Genomic DNA, 21,818 nt, shown 5'->3' with positions numbered 1-21,818 from the left:
TTTTACATTATATTCTTTAAATATATTTTAAAAAACAATATTCCCAGTTAGATACCTATAGAGAGAAAGGCATATTTGAAATGGATGTTAAGTGTGACATAATATATAAATTATGTACTGGGAGATAAGAACATTTTTACAATCATTCAAATTTCTTGCATCTAAAGTTATACTAATGTATTTATATATTTTCTATTCCATCTTATATCAACATTGATAAAAAGCATAGATTTTATATTAATTTATATGGCTTAATTTTCATGAACAGAATATTAAAATATGTCATTTTCATAGTACCAATGCCTGTGAGCATTTAAAATTGAAGTATATTATTTTATTGTAAATTATATGACAAGTGTATTTAATTAACTCTTTGATAGTAGGATATCTATTGTCAAAATCGAGTTATATTTCAGTTTTGAAGTTATTAATTGAACCTACAGTTTGATATACACATTTTAATCTACATTTTATTTAATTAAAACTTTATAAAACCATATTACTTTGCATATTTTACCTGTCCTAGCAAAATTCAAGAGTGCCTTGTGCCAATTCAAGCAAAGTGTACATTGTAAACGCTTTCTCAGCAGTGTGGATAATGTTCTTTTTATAAATTCTTATTGAACTTGGCTTTTGGCTACCGTTATATGATCTGTTTTCAGCTATCTTGATACACAATATCAGTCTGGATCCATTTTTTTTTCAGATACAGAAAAATGTGTGAAATGCTCAAAGTTTCAAATACAGGTACCTATGTTTGAAAATTAGCTCTGAGCATAAGAAATAGCTTCTTTTCATAACTATTTTTTGCTGTATTATTAGGGTCATATCAAGTCTGTGTAGTTGCATAATAACCCTTAATACAATGTTATTTATCCTTCTCTATACGGTTTTGTTTCTTGGCTGTTTCTAAATTGCATGGTTTGTGGGCAGGCCCCAGTGTAAGTTTCCTTACATAACTCTGCCACAGAGACTTCCTTTTGACGTATGCACCCCAGGAGACATTCTTACCATGACTAACGAAAGTGACCAAGCGTCTTGAGACTTTTTATCTAGACTAATACCACTGAACGTACTCATTCTTCCTGTCTGCTAAACCAGGATTGTTCCTCTGGAGATTAATAGAAAAATTAAATATTGATTTACTAATGTCACTAACTGTGGACTCTTGGAATAATGCATTTTCATGAACTACCTATGTGAACTTGACAGGATTTTGTGTAACAGGAATATACAAATTCAATTGTAGTAAATGAAAATAAAAGCTCAAAATAAAACAAAAAAATATGAGGGGAAATTACCTGCATTGTTGGTAGTGGCAGCCAGTGCCTTAGATACCAAAAGCAATTTGAAATAACTTAGCTTTTAAAATAAATTTATCAAGAAACCTTAAATTCAAGTGGAAGCATGATCCAAGCTTTTGCCTCATCCTTAAGTGACTGTGGAAAATCTAATTTATGCCATTACTCACACTTAACATTTACAATGAATTGGTAACTGTGTTTCTAACACATACAATTTAGTATTAATATTTCATTAGACATTTTCTGCATTTGGGCTTGGGGAAAAGCCTTGAAACCCCAAATAGCATCGAAACACCTGATTCTTCTTAAGATTGCATCAGTAGATGATCCTCTGACCCCTCAGGTTTAATTTTTATTTCCACATTAAAGCTTCATTTCCATGTCCTACTATCATCCCAATGATCCCTCTCAAATGAATTTTAATTAGGAATACTTCTATTTTATATAGCTGTAATTCAATATAGGAAAAAAAATTTCTGCAGTGCCAGTGAAACTGTGCACATGACTATACAGTGAGTGGGATGTAATGATAAAAATTAATATAAATGTGCAATTAGTGGAGCATAGAGTTCAAGGGCAATTGGAATGGGATGACATAGTTTTGGTAGAGTCAGAGGCTGTTGGGGCAGAACTTAGTTCTTAGCAGTACCACCGGCTTCATTGGCTTGAAACCTGTTGAAATGCTAACAGTTCCAATTAGGCTTCAGGTTTTCTTGCTTCTAACACATTGGCACATAGAGCATGCATAGTTAAGGTTATTGACTCTTTTCTCCCCTTTTTCCATGGCCAAGAAACCATACTTGTACAACTAATCATAAAAGCATACCATGTTTTAACAATAGTATCAATAGATTTAGTGGTCATTTTATTTACTTTGCCTTTTTGCAAATATTCCTTCTATGTTTCCACTCTGCAGGAAATGGTGGTCTTTTAATATTGAATTAACTATTGAATGCTATTTGGTTTCCTATCTGCAGTAAATCATTCCTTGAAATATCTAGGCACTATCAATTGCAGTTTATTTTAATCTAATTTGGCTAAAGAAATTTGGAAGGTGTATAGTCTAACTCATGAGCTCTGAAAATCCACAAAAATGACACATTTTTGGAATACCTAAGGTCTTTATAATTATTTAAGCAGCTATTCATTATTTTATAGGATGTTCTTATATTTGAATAAGTTTATATATTAATAGTTACTAGAGCATTGGATGTGTTTCCTGTAATGTATTTGACTGTAGTCAACTTTTAATTATATCTACATTAACATAATGGACCATTTAAATAGTACTTATGTGTGAACTTAAATTATATCTTTGCATGGATTTTTGAATACAGAAATCCATTTTAGTGATATGGACTAGTACTTCAAAATTAATGACAGAGCAATAGTATACATATGTAATTTAGAATACTCTCTTGCTCTCCAGTCCTTTATTGTGCTTAACTTTGACCTTGATGATGCCACAGTGACACATCACTGTCCCCAGGTGCCTTTTGCCACTCCCACTTCATCACAAGCTAATACACAGTAGAATGTACTAATTAGTAGTATGAAAACAACACACACACACACACACACACACACACGGCAGTAATGGCATTTACTTATTCCATGGTAGAGAGAATACGTTACAGTAAAAAAAAAAAAAAAAAGAAATGTTGGAAGCCAGACAGACATAGTTCTAAAATTCTGGGTTAGCATTTGTTTGCGTCTGTGGTACTGTAGGCATTTAGTTACATTGTCTTCCTGCCTTTGAAAGAGGTAGTGATGTGCATGGTGTGGTAATGGCCGCACGTGTATAAATGACTTGAGACGTGATGACTTTGCGTTTAGTGCTATTTTTTTCTTTGCCCAATCAGTCCTTGGGATCCTACTAGAAGGGCGTGTCCAGGACAGGCGTCCTAACTCAGCTCTGCAAATACAGGGAGGTCATGGGACTTTCAGTTCTCTGATTCGCTTGTTCTGAAGTTTGTCTTAAGATAACAAATTATAACACTTCAAAAATTAGTTTTTGCTTATTAATTTTTCCTAGGAGCTTAACTAAATCTTATGAAAAATATTAAAACTGGCTTTTTACCTTGGATATGTTTTCTTAGTATCTATTAGTTTATACCTGAGAGTAAAACTCATGATAACATTTTCATGCATTCGCATAATACATTTCAATCATATTTTATCACCCATTATCGTCTCTTGTCCCCTCCCTCTTTCCCATGATTCCCACTTTTACTTTCCTATCTTTTTCTTCTATGGCTGAATGTATTTTATTAGGCTTAATAACAAGCGTTTGCTCACAGCAACACATTTACCTCACCAGTAGCTACACTTCTAGAAAAGCAAACTTTCCCCCTCTATCATCAGTCATAAAACCTGCTCTTTAAAGACTTGCTCTCACTGGGAATGAAAGATCTCATTTTAGAGACCCCCTCCCGTAGAGTTTGCCACATAGACTCCTAGGAGCCTCTCCTGTCACAGGTCCCGGAGATGCCCCTAGCTTCCCCTCTGCCCTCTCCTGGCTGCCCTTCCCACACCAGATTCCCACCCTCATTCTCCTCCTTACCTCATACTTACTGAGTTCCCTTCCTCCATCCACCTCTGCTATCTATTTTATATCCTCTGGAAGCGTCCTCCCTTGGGCCCTTCTTTTTATTTAGTTTCTTTGGGCTTGTGGATGGAAGCCTGATCATCCTTTACTTTATGGCTGGCATCCGCTTGAAAGTGAGTACATAACACGTGTGTCTTTTAGGGTTCAGGATGGTATATCACATTTTTTAAAAATCCATTCTTCGGTTGAGGGACTTCTAGGTTGTTTCCAGTTTCCGGGTATTACGAATAAAGCTACTATGAACATAGTAGAACAAGTGTCCTTGTGGTAGACTGGGGCATCTTTCAGGTATATGCTTAGGAGCTCTAAAGCCAGGTCTTGGAGTAGAACCATTTCCAATTTTCTGAGAAACTACCAAGTGGATTTTCAAGGTGGCTGTACTAGTTTGCTCTCCCACTAGCAATGGAGGAGTGTCTCCACATTCTAGCTAACGTACGCCGCTATTTAAGTTTCTGATCTTAGCCATTCTGACTAGTGTGAGATGGAATTATAAGTCATTTTGATTTGTATTTTCCTGATGACTAAGGACGCTGAACATTTCTTTAAGTACTTCTTGTCTATTAAAAATTACTCTGCTGAGAATTCTTTGTTCAGCTCTGTAGCCCATTTTCTTTTTCTTTTTCTTTTTTTTATTAACTTGAGTATTTCTTATATACATTTCGAGTGTTATTCCCTTTCCCGGTTTCCAGGCAAACATCCCCCTAACCCCTCCCCTCCCCTCCTTTATGGGTGTTCCCCTCCCCATCCTCCCCCCATTGCTGCCCTTCCCCCAACAATCTAGTTCACTGGGGGTTCAGTCTTAGCTTCCCCTTCCACTGGTGCTCTTACTAGGATATTCATTGCTACCTATGGGGTCAGAGTCCAGGGTCAGTCCATGTATAGTCTTTAGGTAGTGGCTTAGTCCCTGGAAGCTCTGGTTGCTTGGCATTGTTGTACATATGGGGTCCCGAGCCCCTTCAAGCTCTTCCAGTTCTTTCTCTGATTCCTTCAACGGGGGACCTATTCTCAGTTCAGTGGTTTGCTGCTGGCATTCGCCTCTGTATTTGCTGTATTCTGGCTGTGTCTCTCAGGAGCGATCTACATCCGGCTCCTGTCGGCCTGCACTTCTTTGCTTCATCCATCTTGTCTAATTGGATGGCTGTATATGTATGGGCCACGTGTGGGGGAGGCTCTGAATGGGTGTTCCTTCTGTGTCTGTTTTAATCTTTGCCTTTCTATTCCCTGCCAAGGGTATTCTTGTTCCCCTTTTAAAGAAGGAGTGAAGCATTCATATTTTGATCATCTGTCTTGAGTTTCATTTGTTCTAGGCATCTAGGGTAATTCAAGCATTTGGGCTAATAGCCACTTATCAATGAGTGCATACCATGTGTGTTTTTCTGTGATTGGATTACCTCACTTAGGATGATATTTTCCAATTCCAACCATTTGCCTATGAATTTCATAAAGTCATTGTTTTTGATAGCTGAGTAATATTCCATTGTGTAGATGTACCACATTTTCTGTATCCATTCCTCTGTTGAAGGGCATCTGGGTTCTTTCCAGCTTCTGGCTATTATAAATAAGGCTGCGATGAACATAGTGGAGCACGTGTCTTTTTTATATGTTGGGGCATCTTTTGGGTATATGCCCAAGAGAGGTATAGCTGTGTAGCCCATTTTCTAATTGGGCTATTTGGTTTGTTGGTGTCTAGTTTTTTTGAGCTCTTTATATATTTTGGATACTAGCCCTCTGTCAAATGTGAGGTTGGTGAAGCTCTTTTCCCACTCTGTAGGTTGACCTTTTTGTCCTATTGACAACGTCCTTTGCCTTATAGATACTTTTTAGTTCCATTTATCAGTTGTTGATCTTGTTGTCTGAGCCATTGGTGTTCTGTTCAGAAATTTGTCTCCTGTACCAATGTGTTTAAGGCAATTCCTCACTTTCTCTGCTATTAGATTTAGTGTGCCTGGGTTTACGTTTAGGTCTTTGATCCACTGAGACTTGAGTTATGTGTAGGTTGATGAGAACCCTCTGAGAAATAGCATATTCATCTAGGACTTCATTCCTTTTCTGACAGTTTGTAGGGAAAACATTTGTGATATAGTATCCAGAACTCACAACTTTCAAGCTTTTCTTCACATCAGTTTTGTCCTATTCTTTTGATAAGTATTTGCTGATTTCATGGCTCTACCTTTAAAAAGGATATTTTAACCTGTATTTATTTCTGTTAGTTTACTATGTAAAAACTCCGAGAGTTCTTCTAAATTCATGCTGGATGGCAAGCTTATAGCCTTTTTGGTGCGGAAAAACTAGCTAAGCCAAAATGTAAGTTCCAATAATGGATTCAAAATCTTTTTGGCTTAAGAAGCTGACGAAACCTGAGTAGAACAGGGTAAGGCCTTATCCACTTATTATTCAAATGCTTCACAGAGTGATGGCAGTATGTGAGGCCACTGCAGTCCTTGGGAAGAGAAATGGAAATATTCTCCAAAGTAAAGGAAACAGGTGCACATAAGCCATGAGAAAGCACATGGAATGCTCTTGGCTTTCACAGAAGCAGACTGACAAGCATTACCCAGAGGTAGATGAGCTTTGCTGCATTGTTATCTAGAGTTCTATAGGAATGATGATGATGATGATGATGATGATGATGATGACGACGACGACGACGACGACGACGACGATGACGACGACGATGACGACGACAGTGGTGGTGGTGGTGGTGGTGGTTGTGGTGGTAGTGGTGGTGGTGGTGATGATGATAAAATGGGTATGTAGTGTGCTTTCACAGTTGTGTGATTTTAACATCCCTATTTGCACAGACTGTCCACTTTCCCCCAGTTTGTTCTAACAGGGTTTTTGGACTATACTGAAATTGTGCCTGTGCAGCTCCCTAAGTTTCTTTAGATTAGTGCACTTCAGTGGCACTTTTCCTTGGCCTTAAAATCATGACCATCCTATTTTTCATTTATTATTCTTTGCATCTCTGCTCTAAGCACATAAGATGTGAGTTTAAGTGTTGGCTGATTTCTGTTCCTCTGCTCTTAAGCATAGTGGGGAAAGGTTATTTCCATATTGCATTGATAAAATAAGACATGATCAATACACTTATGGGATTAGTACTAGGAAAGTTTTGCTCTTGTATTAGCTTCTTTTCCCGTTGCTCTGATAAACTTGCAAAAAGAAGAGCTCAAAGGAGGAAGACTTTATGTCAGCTTACAGTTTAAAGGATATAGTCCATCATGGAATGGAAGGAAAGACATTGGGGAGCTGAAGAAGCTACTCATATCCCATGCACAGTATCTGTATCCCATGAAGCAGGTATCTGTAAATGCTGTCCTTAACTCGCTGTATCTTTTCTATACAGTCCAGAATCCTAACCTAGGGAATTGTGCCACCCATAGAGGCAAGTCTTCACTTTTCACCTATCATGATAATCTCCAACATTCAAGTTGTCAACTGAAATTAACCACTAGGCATCCCAAGCATATTTTCCTTTCTTATCACAGTACCTCAGGTTTATAATTTAGAGCTTAATGCATTTGAGTTGAGCCATTGATCCCCTACCTGGCCCTGCTTATATGAAAATTTTATGTACTATGGCAAAAGAAGAGTGAGAATAAATTAGTCTGCTAGACATGATTCAGTTAGAACAGGCTAAGCGTGGGATTTGGGACAACCCAAGGCTTGGATGAAGCTGCTGACCTCACGGTAAGTGTATGCCCTCTTGAAATTTTGTAAGGTCGCCTCTGGGTCACGTGAAGAACTTTCGTCTCTATAATGAAATTAGAAAGGCTTGGCGTTTTCTTTCAAACATCTCTAACTCCTGAAAAGAGGGAAATTTCATCCATTGAAGAAACCATTTAAAGAGGCTTGAACACATTATTTTCAGATAAAATCATTAGATTAAAAACAAGGGAAATTGAGCATGTGATCTTATGGATGGTGGGACATCTTTGGAGTATATGCCCAGGACCGCTGTAGCTAGGTTTTGGGTTGAACTATTTCCAATCTTCTAAGAAGCTGCCGAATTGATTTCCAGAGTGGTTATACGAGTTTGCATTTCTATCAGCAGCGAAGGAGTGTTCCCTTTTCTCCACAACCTCACCAGTATGTGCTGACATTTGAGTTTTTGATCTTAGCCATTCTGATTAGTGTGAGGTCGAATCTAAGAGTTGTTTTGATTTGCATTTCCCTGATGACTAAAATTGTTGAACACTTCCTTAGGTGCTTGTTGGCAATTTGAGATTCTGTGTTGAGAATTCTCCCATTTTTTAATCAGGTTATTTGGATTGCCGTTACCACGCTTCTTGAATTCTTTATATATTTTGGATATTAGTCCTCTGTAAAATATAGGGTTAGTGAAGTTATTTTCCTAATCTGTAGGCTGTTGTTTTGTCCTGTTGACAGTGTCCTTTGATTTACAGAAGCTTTTCAGTTTCATGAGGTCCCATTTATTAATTCTTGGCCTTCGTGCCTGAGCCACCAGTTTAGGAAGTTGTCTCCGGTACCAATGAGTTGAAGATTATTCCCCATTTTCTATTCTTTTAGATTAAGTGTGTTCGGTTTTATGCTGATGTCCTTGATCCATCTGGATTCGATTTTGTACAGGATGATAAACCAACTATATTCCTAGCAGCTTTATTCATAATGGCTAGAAACTGCCAACAATCTAGATGTCTCTCCACTGAGGAATGGATATAGAAAATGTGCTGTATTTACAAAATGGAATACTACTCAGCCATTAAAAACAAGGACGTCATAAATTTTACAGGAAAATGGATGGAATCAGAAAACATCATCCTGAGTGAGGTAACACAGACCCAAAAGGACATACATGGAACCTAGCATACCTGTGCTCTGATAGGTGCCACCTAGCAGCCAATGAAAAGAGATGCAGAGACTCACACTCTAACATTAGATGGTGCTTGGGAGTCTTAGGGAAAAGTTGTGAGAAATATTGTGGGAACCAAAGAGGACTGGGACTTCATAGGAGTACATGGTACTAACCTGTACCCTTGGAGGCTTCCAGAGGCTGACCCGCCAACCAAAGAGCAGGAACGGGCTGGACCTAGGACCCCTGCACATATGTAGCAGTTGAGCAGCTTGGTCCTCATGTGGATCCACCAAACAACTGGACCAGGGGCTATTGCTAAGCCTGCTGTTGCCTCCCTGCCTGTGGACCCATGCCCCTAAATGGATAGCCCTGTCATACCACAGTGGAAGGGGCTGTGCATGGTCCTACAGTGACTTGATGTGAGGAGGTATTGACATTTGGGGGGCGGGGAGGTCTTCCCCTTCTGAAAAGAGAAAACACAGCTTAGAAAGAGAAAGGGAAGGAGGAAGGTGGGTGGGGGACCTACATCAGAGGTTGTTGGGAGAAGTAGAAGGTCTATGGGTTGTAAATGGAATAAATACATTTAATTTAAAAAATAACAGAAAAATTAAGTATATTCCTCAGAAAAGCTTCTTTGTAGATGTGACGCACTAATAAAATAGAATACACCGTGTGTGTGTGTGTGTGTGTGTGTGTGTGTGTGTGTGTGAGAGAGAGAGAGAGAGAGAGAGAGAGAGAGAGGAGAGAGAGAGAGAGATCACATTTTCCTTGCTATTTTGAATTTTTTCATTTTTGCTATAGATCCAATATAATAATAGTTTGCTGCTGAAGTAAAAAGGGATTCAGGAGTTCATCTCTATAAGCCACATTCTTTGACTTGTTAGGAGAGACTCGGCACAAAATATTGTAACAAACAAATGAACGTTCTGCTTACTTTATTGATAAAGAATTCATTTTCATTTCACTTGTTATTGGAGATTTTGAAACTTCTATAAACAACCACTCTTAATACCCGAGTTAGGGAAAAACAGTAATATTCCAAATTAACCTATACCACTATATACAATAAAGCAGCTATCTGCAGCATAGTTTCATAGTTTGCTTGGTAAACTTTTTATAGGTAAAAAAACTGTTCAATTATAGATAGATGACAGGAAATTCCGTGAGTCTATTCTGTTTACTTTTACAAATGGCTAAGAGGGAGAACCCGTATTTCCCTGACAGTGCTGTAAAACACAGCTTAGCAAAATGCCTGATTCCTATGGTGTGCTTAACAAATGCAGAAAGGAGAAGCGATATCTATGGAGACTTTTTCTTGTTGATTAAATAACATGAATATTTAGATAAAACAGTTATAAATGGGGTAAGGCCTGGATAAAACCAATTGCTGTGAACATTGGGTGGGATACTTAGTAGATAATAGGGACACTTACTTCGTACAATTTTGGAGCACCATATAAAAACAAAAGAACCAAAATTTAATATAGGGCAGGAGTTTTTCCATGTGTAACTCTCAGAAATCTTTGATTCCTCCAATTAATACTGGAGGTATTACCTACTTACTTAATTAATTACTTAATGTCTACATACCAGGTAGACATTGGCAACGATCCCTTGAATTGACTGATTCACTTCAGTTGTACACATTAAATAATGGCGCTACTTCTGAGGGAAGTTTCGTCAGTTCTGACTTTTACATGCATCAGTGTATGCATTTAAGTAAGCCGCACGCACAAGTGCACACACACAATATGTGTAGAAAAGACCTAAGGTGTGTGTGGGAAACTTAAAACAAAACACGGTGACATGACCATTTAATTTCTCGACTATTCATCACAGGTCGGGACGTCAGTGTGCTTCACTTATCAAAACTGACTGATTTCCTACCCAGAAACAATGTCACTCCGTCGCAGTGGTGGAAATGTCACACAGACCTTGATATTTTGGACTTATTGGCAGTAGACAGTCAAAAGACGTGAGAGTTTACTGAAGCCATTTTATCATTGATTAACATCCCGTTACATGTCATCCATGAATTTCTTATTAAATAATAATGTCCAAATGAACATTTCTTGAAGCAAATCAAATGGTGTGAGAATTTCCATTAACTCTTTGTGTTTACACAGTAAATTGCGACTTTAGTGCACCCTAGTGGTCAAAGTAAGATGCTGCAGCTTTACGAAGTACTGGGAGCAGTTAATATTCAGTGGGATTCTTGCTGAGTCCAGAGGTGTATACGTCTGCAAACCCTAAAAATAAAGTAAACCGACAAACAAACGAGGAAAGAACCCTGAAATGTGTGCAAATATGTGCATATGTTTAAATGGCTATCTAGATATAGACTATTGATACGGGCTATGATTGCAGGAAGCAGCATAATAAAGAGGGCTTGAGGAAGGTAATAAGAGAATGTTACTAGCTATAATGCCAATCAAGTCCAAGTCTAAATCCTGAGAGTGGTAATTCTGTGCTGTGTTCTTGACATGTGATTGCTTCGAAGTTGCTATTTGGAGGACCATAAATCATATATGTAAAGTTTTTTTAAACATACTGCTTACTTTCAAACACTGTAGTCATGATTAAAATGATATATTTTTTCTAAAAAAAAAAATAAGAATTGCTTATCTCTGAACAAGTCAAAGAAATAGATTTTTCTATTTAAATATTTGGTGACAATATTTGTCTTCTGTGCCAAGTAAACTTCATGGTGATTTACAGACATCAACTCCCAGGCTTTTAGTCCAGCCTATCTCTGAAAATCAGTTATATTAATTCCATAATAAATAAAAGCAAATGGATCTTTACTTTTTTTCTGTGTCAGTCCTCCTTACTCTCTTTCCATCAGCTTAAGGGACATGTCTTAAGGGCAGGAGCCACAGCTGAATTCGAATAACACTCATCCTCTGTCGTGATTAGCAAAGAAGTCTTTAATGAAGCAGAGACAGTGACTTAGATGCTTCTAAGAATTTGAAACTGGTACCAAGAATTTCCTTTTTTTCCACTTTGGTATGGAATATGTAATGGAGATAGTGACTGCCAGACAAATCCAATGGGCGTGAAATTATTAATACAGCCCTAAACAATATCTTCCAAGAAGAGGTGATAGAATTTGGGGGAAGACAGGTGGCCTTTCTGTAAGCCCCCTCCAAGCCCTTAAAAGATTCTTCCTCAAGATTATGATCCAGGAACATAGCCTCCAGGCATGGTGATAAGAAAAGATAGCCCTGCTATTGCTTGGAGGACTGACCAGTGGCCATACTGGGCACCCCAGATATGAGATAGTTTCTAAAGGAAACAATGTAATAAGTTCTTTATGTAGCATCTCCAAAACTAGTTTTTCTGATGTTCTGATGTTAAAAATTTCAAATAACACATTAGTTTCCATATTATATTATTTTCTTGCCATGCTCTGGTCCTTGTCTGTAAAAGTAAACAAGAATGGTACTAAAAGACCAAACTCATTAACAGAGTTTCAGAGCCAAAAGTTTGTTTTATCTCATGTTTTCCTTGCAGGTAGGTATATGCACCATGTGTAAATGGTGCCCACAAAGATCAGATAAGGTCCTCAAATTCCATGGAATTTGAGTTACAGCCTGTGAGCTACCGTGTGGGTGCTGAAATCAAGCAGGCCCTTTGCAAGAGCAGCAAGTGCTCTTAACTGTTGAACCGTATCTCCACTGGAGTCTAAAATGTAAAGCCTTAATTATTATTGTTCATTAAATGTGGGTCTGTGTCCCTGTGTGTCTGTGTGTCTGTGTGTCTGTGTGTCTGTGTGCACACATTAGCTCAGATGCTAGTGAAGGTCAGAGGGGTCAGATCCCCCTGGCTCTGGAGTTACATTTGGTAGTTAGTCACTCTTTGTGGGTACTAAGAACTGAATTCTTGTCCTTTGCTAGGGCACTGAGGACTCTTGACTACTGAACAATATCTCCAGCCCTAAACTCCATCTGTTTCCATCACCATTAGATTGCTAATTTGTTATTCTGAGAGTCTGTAGCAACTGTATACTTGACATGTATGCATCCAAGAAATTGCTGGTGCACCTAGGAAAAACACAGGCTTTAATGGGGGAGCTACAACAGCAAGCCTTGAAAACATGGATGTGAACACTAGATCAGAGAAGAGCCTTTGATTCTCCCCTAGCTCCAGCAGACACATGGCTGCATCATATTCTACACACTCCTCGTGGGGGAAATAGTATATTTGTGTTTTAATGCAGTTCTTCCTGCTGTGGGAATCCTATAAACACTGGCTTTGCCGAGACCTATTTTCACTCAATATTTAGGGATTCTTTGATCTTACTATTAGGAAACATGTATGAGCAAATTTTTTCCGGGGCCCATCTGCTCATATTTTATTCATCTAGTGTCAGAATTCTTCTAACAATCTGTTCCTAGAAACCCAATAGTCTTGAATAAGAATTGACACAAAAATGGTATTCTCAACTTTAGAGACACACCTTTGGTTTATGTTTATTTGAATTGCGATATTGTCACACTTGATTAATTGCTGTAAGCTAAAGCTCAAGGTTATAAGAAAGTGAAGGGTAAAGCTCTTGGGTCAGTAAGGTGTCTGCAATGTATGATGACCTGAGATTGATCCCTAAAGCCTTGTAGAAACAAACAAAAAAGCAAAACAACAACAAAAACAACAACAACAATAACTGCTCAGGCTTGGACTCCTGGACTTGGAGTGGAAACATAGATTGGTTTCCTAGGCTCTCTGGCAAGCCACCCTAGGCTACTTGGACGGTTCAAGGCCAGTGAGGGAATCTATCTGTGAAGGAGGTGCATATTACTTAAGTGTCCTCTGGCCTTGATATGTACATGTAAGTCTGCACACATTTGTTTACATGGACATAGAAACAGAGGAGACTTTTTCCTTATACAGCAACATGTCTAAACTGGATGTATAATTAATAAAACAAAAATATTTCAATAAAAGTACGTACTGTTTAACCTGCATAACCCTTTACTTTTCCTTCTTAGGAAGATGATGTAGTCCAAGATTCAGGCTCTGGGGTTTGTTTCCTCTGTGCGTTTTCCTCTGGTGGGCTCTTGCCTCCCAGTAAGTTTCGGAGCCTTTCCACATCTCTTTAGAAAACAGACTTATTTAATCCCTGTACCACATTACATTATGTCTTGCATTCTATACCACATTTGAAACATTTGCCTCAAATCTTCAAATCGCTTTTAGCTGTCTAAAAAAAATGACCCGAACTGTCTAAAAATACCCCTGCTCACTTTAGTCCTCTGTTGGCTTTGCCAACTTTCATTTTAAATCTGGCCACTTATCACTGGCTTCTCTCAGCACCACACAAAACGCCTTTGGCTAGACAGATGCATGGCCCTTGCTTTTCAAGTAGTGTTTTCACATCATGTGGTTTGTCTCATTAGAAATCATCAGGACAATTTAGTGGGCTGCGGCAATAAATAAAATGGAGACTGGAAACAAATAATAAGCCACGGATATATGGGTCTGTCATTTTGTAGTGTGAAATATAAGCTCTGAAAATGGAAAACATTAGCTTGGATTACTGTGGTAGCTTCAGATTGCCTACAGACATCCCCATATTACTTCTGCACACCTTAGCGCATGCTTCTGTTCATATATTCCTAGACTTTCCTGACCAAATAACTTGTTAGAAACTTGAAACACCAATCACTTTCAGACTAAACCCATATTCTCACATATCAAATGAATTGGACTTCTTACGCTTTGTCTAGCAATCTTATTTTTGTCTAACATTCAAAGTCTGGAAATGCAAGCATAAATTTTTGCAACCTACTTTTAATAAGGGTTCAACCTCTCCTCTAGCCCACACCCAGCAGAGATAGTGGAAGAGAGAAGTTACTGGGCTATGGATCTGTTTACAACAGGTCTTTGGGGGCAGCTCCATGTTCTTTGGCAGCAGTTCAGTCCCATAGCAAACACCAAATCTGACTCAGCAGCTGCTTACCAGTCCTCTAGGCAGGCAGACCCCAGGCACAAACCAGCAGCTACACACCAGTCCTTTCAGCAAGCAGACACCAGGCAGCCATAGTTCAATTCTGAGGAAACCACCAGGCTTACCAGCCAGCCTGAGGAGAGGCCACTGAAGCAGCAACCTCACAAACAGTTCTTGGGTGAGCTTCTCTCAATGGCAGCATTCCCACAAGTTGAGCTCAACAGGGCTATGTAAGGTGAACCAATATATTCGTTCCATTAGCGAAGAGGAGTGAGGCAGAGCAAACCAAACCAATGCTCAGTGCTCTTCTCCCGCTGTCTGGCTGTCTGTAGTGTCAGGTGTATACTCCTTCATCACAGGCCCTTTCATGTGTTTGCTGTATCCTAACATCCTTTGACCTCTGTCTGCTCCAGGAGAACATGTTCTTCACGTTTCTGCTTTGGCAAGACATTCTTTCACCTGTGTCTCCAGCAAAACATCATTCGACATAACTGACTTTCCAAAGAAACTGGAGGTTTCCACTTTGTGGAAAGATGGCTCAAGGGGTTAATAGGGCTCGCTGTTCTTCCAGGAAATGTGATTTTGGTCCCAGAACCCATGTCAAGTGACTCACAACCATCTATAACTCCAGCTCCAGTAGATCTAAAGTCTTTATTTGCCCTCTGTGGGCATTGGTTCACACAAGGCACACACACACGCGCACACACGCACGCATGCACTCACGCACACATGCACAAATAAATAACAATTAACTCTAGCTATTTCAGGAGGTTGGGCTAAGTCATCCCCTGCCCTCAGACCAGAGGAACTGAGGGATGAATGAGGAGATTAAATATAGAAAGCGATTAAAGAAAGAAAAAAATAACATGGGGTAAAGGTACCAAGTGAAGAGATGTAACAGTGTCAAGTCAGGGGAAGCCCCAAGCCAGGGGTGCTAAAGGGCTGAGAGAAACAAAACATGATCTCTCCATAGATCAGCAGCAGGGCTTTTGGGTTGATAGTGGATGCTACCAGCACTCGAGTTTGGACATTAGACATATCATAAAGATACACACGGTCAGTTGGTCATTAGCACAGTTCTGTGGAACAAATAGAGAAAACATAGCATAGCCATTCTGAAAGAGATTTGAAGCTAAATTCAAGGTCCCAGTGACCACATTCTCAGTGGCAGCTTGGCAGGCCTGGCTTTTGGCTTAACGAACTATGAATATGTCTGTACTTTTTCTTAGCAGACCTTAGGTGTTGAGAGCTCATCAAAATTAATCAAGTAATGACTAGTAGGTGACTCAAGTACTTTGACCTATTTAACCACATTACGTTTTAGATTCTTATCTAGCACTATTACCTAATAATTTCAGTGATTACCCATTCAATAGATAGATGTGGAGCAACTCTGTCTTACCTGATAAATATCTTTATATTTGCAAGTGTAGTGCCTTACATGTCCTTAAAGATTTCTTCTGCAGAAGCACAGTGGTGCACAGATCTTCTGTTCATAGCATTTCAGTTTTGTAACATCTAGAAGTATGTCACATCTGTGGGTATATGTCAGTCACCACATAAAAGTTCACTGTGTGTCAAACATGATAGCATGATAGGTGCTTTTAGTCTTAAGTCCCTTCTATGAAATGTAACACACATTATATGAAATATAAAAGGCTGAAAGAATCTGATTAGCAGTGTTGCCCAGAGCTGAGGTCTCTCTTCTTTAGACAAGACTCTTTCTGTAACATCACTGTGGGTGACTTTACAAGTAAGGGCAAATTTGGATTTATATACTCTTTTCAATTCTATTTCATTCATGTTTTCTTAAAGAAATAATCTTTCCATAGCTGGTTTATTCTCAAAGGTGGAGAAACGAATTTCACTGGGGACTTTTATATAATCTTTACCTATGGTGACTAAGGTTCCATGGAAGAAAATGACAGAGGTTTGACCTCTAAAGGCAAAGTTTTACAAGGAACACTGGGTAAATATTTGTGAATAGTTGTGATTTTTAAATGTGTTATTAGTTGTAAATAAATATATGGAGATTTTTAAAAAAAATATATGAAGTTTCTATTGCTCTCAGACTCAGTATCTGTAAAGGGCCACATTCTACGCACACATCATGCTACTTCTTTGTCACTGATATAGCTCAGTAGCAGAATGCTTGGCTACCATGCCTGCAGTTCTTGATTTGGTCAGTAGTGCTGCAGACAATTAAGCCCCGCCTTTCCACATGATTGACAATATGACTGTTGTTTTCTAAGTGCGTCTTTCCACATGATTGACAGTATGACTGTTGTTTTCTAAGTGCTGTATACTCACTGGTATACCTGAGTCAATGTGGTATAATATTGAGTACAGATTCTTCTGAGTTCTGTTTGTTGCTCCACAGAGTGATAGCCCATGCTCACAATTCACTCTGATTTATCTCTATTTCAGCTCATGCATTAACTTTACATCTTAGGCTAAAATTGTCATCTAACCCATAGAAGTCTTTATTCCCCTTATTTTCTTCTAAAGTTAATATTATTTTGAGTTGATGTGTGAGATAGTATGTTTCTGTATGGCAGTTTCACACACACATATGTATATGAACATGCATGCACACACACAAGCACGCGCGCGCACACACACACACACACACACACACACACACACACACCATATTCAGTACTACTGACCTCCTCCTTTTTACCCTCTCCTCCTTCCTGCTGAACCATCTCTTGACCCCAAATACTCCCTTTCCTGCTTTCATGTCATATACACAATGACATGAGTTTATCTAAAAATTACATAAAAGTATATAAAATTAGAGAAAAACTTATGTTGGATTGTCTCTCTCAGCACATTAGCTATCCCTTCTCTGGTTCCATTTGTTACTTTCCCAACTAGTCCCTCTTCTGTTTACATGCCACGTATATGTACAATTCAAACGCGCGCGCGCACACACACACACACACACACACACACACACACACACACACATATATATGCATGTATATCTAGTTAGTTCATATGGAGGAACACAGATATTTGAGTGCATTTTGTTTACAATTTTCCTGCAAACAACATTCTCCTCCTCCCCCTCCTCCTCCCTCTCCTCCTCCTCTCCCCTCCTCCTCCTTCCCTCCTCCTCCTTCCCTCCTCCTCCCTCTCCTCCTTCCTCTTCTTCTCCCCCTCCTCCTCCTCCCCCTCCTCCTCCCTCTCCTCCTCCTCTCCCCTCCTCCTCCTTCCCTCCTCCTCCTTCCTCTCCTCCTCCCACTCCTTCTCCCCCTCCTCCTCCCTCTCCTCCTCCTCCCCCCTCCTCCTCCTTCCCTCCTTCTCCTCTATGGGCTCTCTGCACTGATTCTCCTTATTCATTCATCTGCTATTGCATCCGTTTGTTTGTTTGTTTTGACCGTATGGAATAGTGCTGCAAATATGGATGTGCAAGGGTCTCCAAGCTATGATGACTTTGAGTCTTTCAGATATTTACCCAGCAGTGTCGGATCATACAGTAATGCTAACTTCTGCCTCACTGATGAACCTTGGTGGTACTAATTCTTTGCATTCTGACCAGCTGTGTATACATGCTCCTTGTGACTTTCATCTGAACAACATTTATCGTCATTTTTTTCTTTCTCTTTCTTCTCCCTGCCTCTCCCCCTCCCTTTTTTGTTCCCCCTTTCCTTTCTGTACCAAACAGAGTTTCACTTTATAATCAGGTTTGCTTGGAATTTATCTTCCTCTTTTATTCCTTTTTTTCTGTATTGAAACAGAGTTTCACTTTATAACCAGGATTGCTTGGAATTCCTCATCTTTATCATGCTGGCTTCACAGAAATTCCCTTTCCTCAGCTTCCTGCATGTGGGGGTTGCGGACATGGGCCTTCATCTTGAACAGTATCCATTCTGACTAAGATAAAATGGATTTGAAATGGATTTCAATGTAGTTTTAATATGTTTGTCCCTGATTAATTATATTGACCATGTGGAAAGAAGAAATGTAAATTGCCAGTGCAGAGATGGGATCTTGTTCCCTTAGAGAAGAAAGTGACTTCACTCCTCATCCTCTTGGCTTGTTCCTCATCGTATTCATGGTTTCTTTTCACTGACCTTTATATTTTAAAAAGATCATGTTTACAATACACCAAAATGAAGTTGAATAAAAAGGCATATTTGAAAAGTTTAAGAGTACAAAGAGTTCCTTGTTTGTTCAACTAGCCCAGGAGTCGAAACAGATATATTACAATTACTTTCTCAGGGGGAAGTTTCTTTCAGTGGAAGTGATTGAAACTGGCTTCTTTTCTACCCTCTCTGGGGCAGTCTTCCTTCCTTAGCTTCAGAGACAAGTTAATCTTCTGCCATGTTGAGATGATGCATCAGAGCTACAGCCCGGGCTGAGATGGCTGGGATCACCCATTTGGTCCACCAACTGGTATTAGATTCTTTTGTAGTGATAAGAGTTTCCAAGGGCTTGGCTGTCTGTGATTGGTCATCTGGATGGAGTTCCCCGATGCTGAAGTTTTGGACAGTTCTCTTGCATCTGTAGAGTGTCTGAGGTCCTCAGAGTTCTCAGTAGCACCACCCCCAACGTGCTCGCTTAGGACTTCTTCCCCACCAGGATGCTCTTCGAGAAACTTGGTCAGATCATACACCTTATGATGCAGGATCAGCCAGGTGCTCTTGCTGTCCTTGTGCTTCTGATTCTCTTCCAGGGTGTAGTGCTTCACATCCTTGTCTGACAGCTCAGGCATCTCTGAACAGTGAGCCTTCCCAGCCCTGCAACACAGCCGTGGAGGGTAGTGCTGGGATCAGGTCTGAGCTGCCTCCGCCTGGGCATTCCCAGCTGCATGCCCAGGACTGGGTGGGGGTGGCACGTCAAGCTCCTCTGACAAGTTTTATGAAAACCAGTTGCAATCTCATCTTTCCTCGTTTCGATTTTGATTTTGAGGCCATACCTAGAAGTCCCCTCACTCCTTGTCAAGACGTTTATCTCTTTTTCCTTCCAGCATTTCAAAAGTCTCAGGTCACGTAAGTCTTCTATTCTTCTTGAGTTGATATTTTAGTGTAGAAGTGGTCTGCGTGTTTAATTTTATATTTAGTATTTATTGGAATGATTATCTTTTCCTCACGTGTGTCATGTGTGTTCTTGGGGCGTTTTTAGAAGGCATGTTTATTGCAACTGCATGGATCTGTGTTCAGGATGCCTTGTTCCCTTGATCTATCTGTATGTTTGTATCACTATCAGACTATTTTGACTGCTGTAACCTTTGAGGATAGATTGAAATTAAGTAGTTTATGCCTTCAGATTCACTCCTTGCTCAAGTGCATTGACATTTCAATAGTCTCTACGGTTCCATACAAACGTAAGGTGTTTTTTTTTTTTAATGATTTTGAGTACCATTGAGGTTTTATAGGAACTACATTAAAACTGTAGATCATTTTGAGTGGGAAGAACACTTTAACAATATTAATCCTTTCAGTCATGATCATAGAATAGTTCTCTGTTTATTGGGATTTTTAACTTTTGTCATCAGTTGTTATTAAGCTCTATCTGATAGCCAATGCTTGTATTCTCAGCATTCGGGAGTCAAAGGCAGATTATTATAAGTTTGATGAAATCTGGGCTAAACTGTGAGTTCTTGTCAAGCTTGGTTTGTAGAGTAGGAAAACTGACTCATAAATTAAAACATATTTTAGCTTTTAACACATAGGACTTTAAAATCCCATATTAAGTATATCATTTATTTTATTTGTTACTATTTAAATTATATTTATAAAATGGAAGATAGTTTACTATATGTAGAGATGCAAGTTTTTAAAAGTGTTATCTCTTATCTTATTGATTTCTTGTACTTGCTTACTAATTCTGTCTTGGTGGATCCCACAATTTTGTGCACACATAAACATCATGCTGTCCGTAAACTGGGACCATTTTGCTTTCTTAACTTTCTAGGTAACTACAAACTTCTGTTGCCTCTTGTTTGTGCTCATTCTCTTCAATCCAAATGATTGCTTTCAGCATTCTTTTGGGTGTGGTCTGGTGGACATGAATTCATTTAGTGTTTTTATAGCACAAAACCCAGTCAGGGAAGTGGCCAGTGACCACTTCCCAGAATTCTTTTTTTTTTTTTTATTAACTTGAGTATTTCTTATATACATTTCGAGTGTTATTCCCTTTCCCGGTTTCCGGGCAAACATCCCCCTCCCCCCTCCCCTTCCTTATGGGTGTTCCCCTCCCAACCCTCCCCCCATTGCCGCCCTCCCCCCATAGACTAGTTCACTGGGGGTTCAGTCTTAGCAGGACCCAGGGCTTCCCCTTCCACTGGTGCTCTTACTAGGATATTCATTGCTACCTATGGGGTCAGAGACCAGGGTCAGTCCATGTATAGTCTTTAGGTAGTGGCTTAGTCCCTGAAAGCTCTGATTGCTTGGCATTGTTGTACTTTTGGGGTCTCGAGCCCCTTCAAGCTCTTCCAGTTCTTTCTCTGATTCCTTCAATAGGGGACCTATTCTCAGTTCAGTGGTTTGCTGCTGGCATTCACCTCTGTATTTGCTGTATTCTGGCTGTGTCTCTCAGGAGAGATCTACATCCGGCTCCTGTCAGTCTGCACTTCTTTGCTTCATCCATCTTGTCTAATTGGGTGGCTGTATATGTATGGGCCACATGTGGGGCAGGCTCTGAATGGGTGTTCCTTCAGTCTCTGTTTTAATCTTTGCCTCTCCCTTCCCTGCCAAGGGTATTCTTTTTCCTCATTTAAAGAAGGAGTGAAGCATTCACATTTTGATCATCCGTTTTGAGTTTCGTTTGTTCTAGGGATCAAGGGTAATTCAAGCATTTGGGCTAATAGCCACTTATCAATGAGTGCATACCATGTATGTCTTTCTGTGATTGGGTTAGCTCACTCAGGATGATATTTTCCAGTTCCAACCATTTGCCTACGAATTTCATAAACTCGTTGTTTTTGATAGCTGAGTAATATTCCATTGTGTAGATGTACCACATTTTCTGTATCCATTCCTCTGTTGAAGGGCATCTGGGTTCTTTCCAGCTTCTGGCTATTATAAATAAGGCTGCGATGAACATAGTGGAGCACGTGTCTCTTTTATATGTTGAGGCATCTTTTGGGTATATGCCCAAGAGAGGTATAGCTGGATCCTCAGGCAGTTCAAT

General features: G+C 39.4%; 1 protein-coding gene and 1 pseudogene across 8 annotated transcripts in view; one reads left to right on the top strand and one right to left on the bottom strand.

Moving 5' to 3' along the window:
- Nol4 (nucleolar protein 4) overlaps positions 1-21,818 on the top strand; it is a 362,395-nt gene that overhangs the window by 96,334 nt on the left and 244,243 nt on the right. Inside the window, exon 3 of one of the 8 annotated variants that reach the window (XM_039096918.2) lies at positions 685-747. The exons of 6 other annotated variants lie outside the window; for them this stretch is intronic. In XM_039096918.2, coding sequence (XP_038952846.1) covers positions 685-747 — 63 coding nt within the window. The remainder of the gene's footprint in view (positions 1-684; positions 748-21,818) is intronic. One more of the 8 variants, XM_017600974.3, reaches the window with a different exon arrangement.
- Positions 18,995-19,429, bottom strand: Cyb5a-ps1 (cytochrome b5 type A, pseudogene 1; annotated as a pseudogene).

This window comes from Rattus norvegicus, chromosome 18, assembly GCF_036323735.1.
Source record: "Rattus norvegicus strain BN/NHsdMcwi chromosome 18, GRCr8, whole genome shotgun sequence".
Lineage (NCBI taxonomy): Eukaryota > Metazoa > Chordata > Mammalia > Rodentia > Muridae > Rattus > Rattus norvegicus.
Note: the sequence above shows the minus strand (reverse complement) of the source record. Positions and strands in the feature narration are given on the sequence as shown.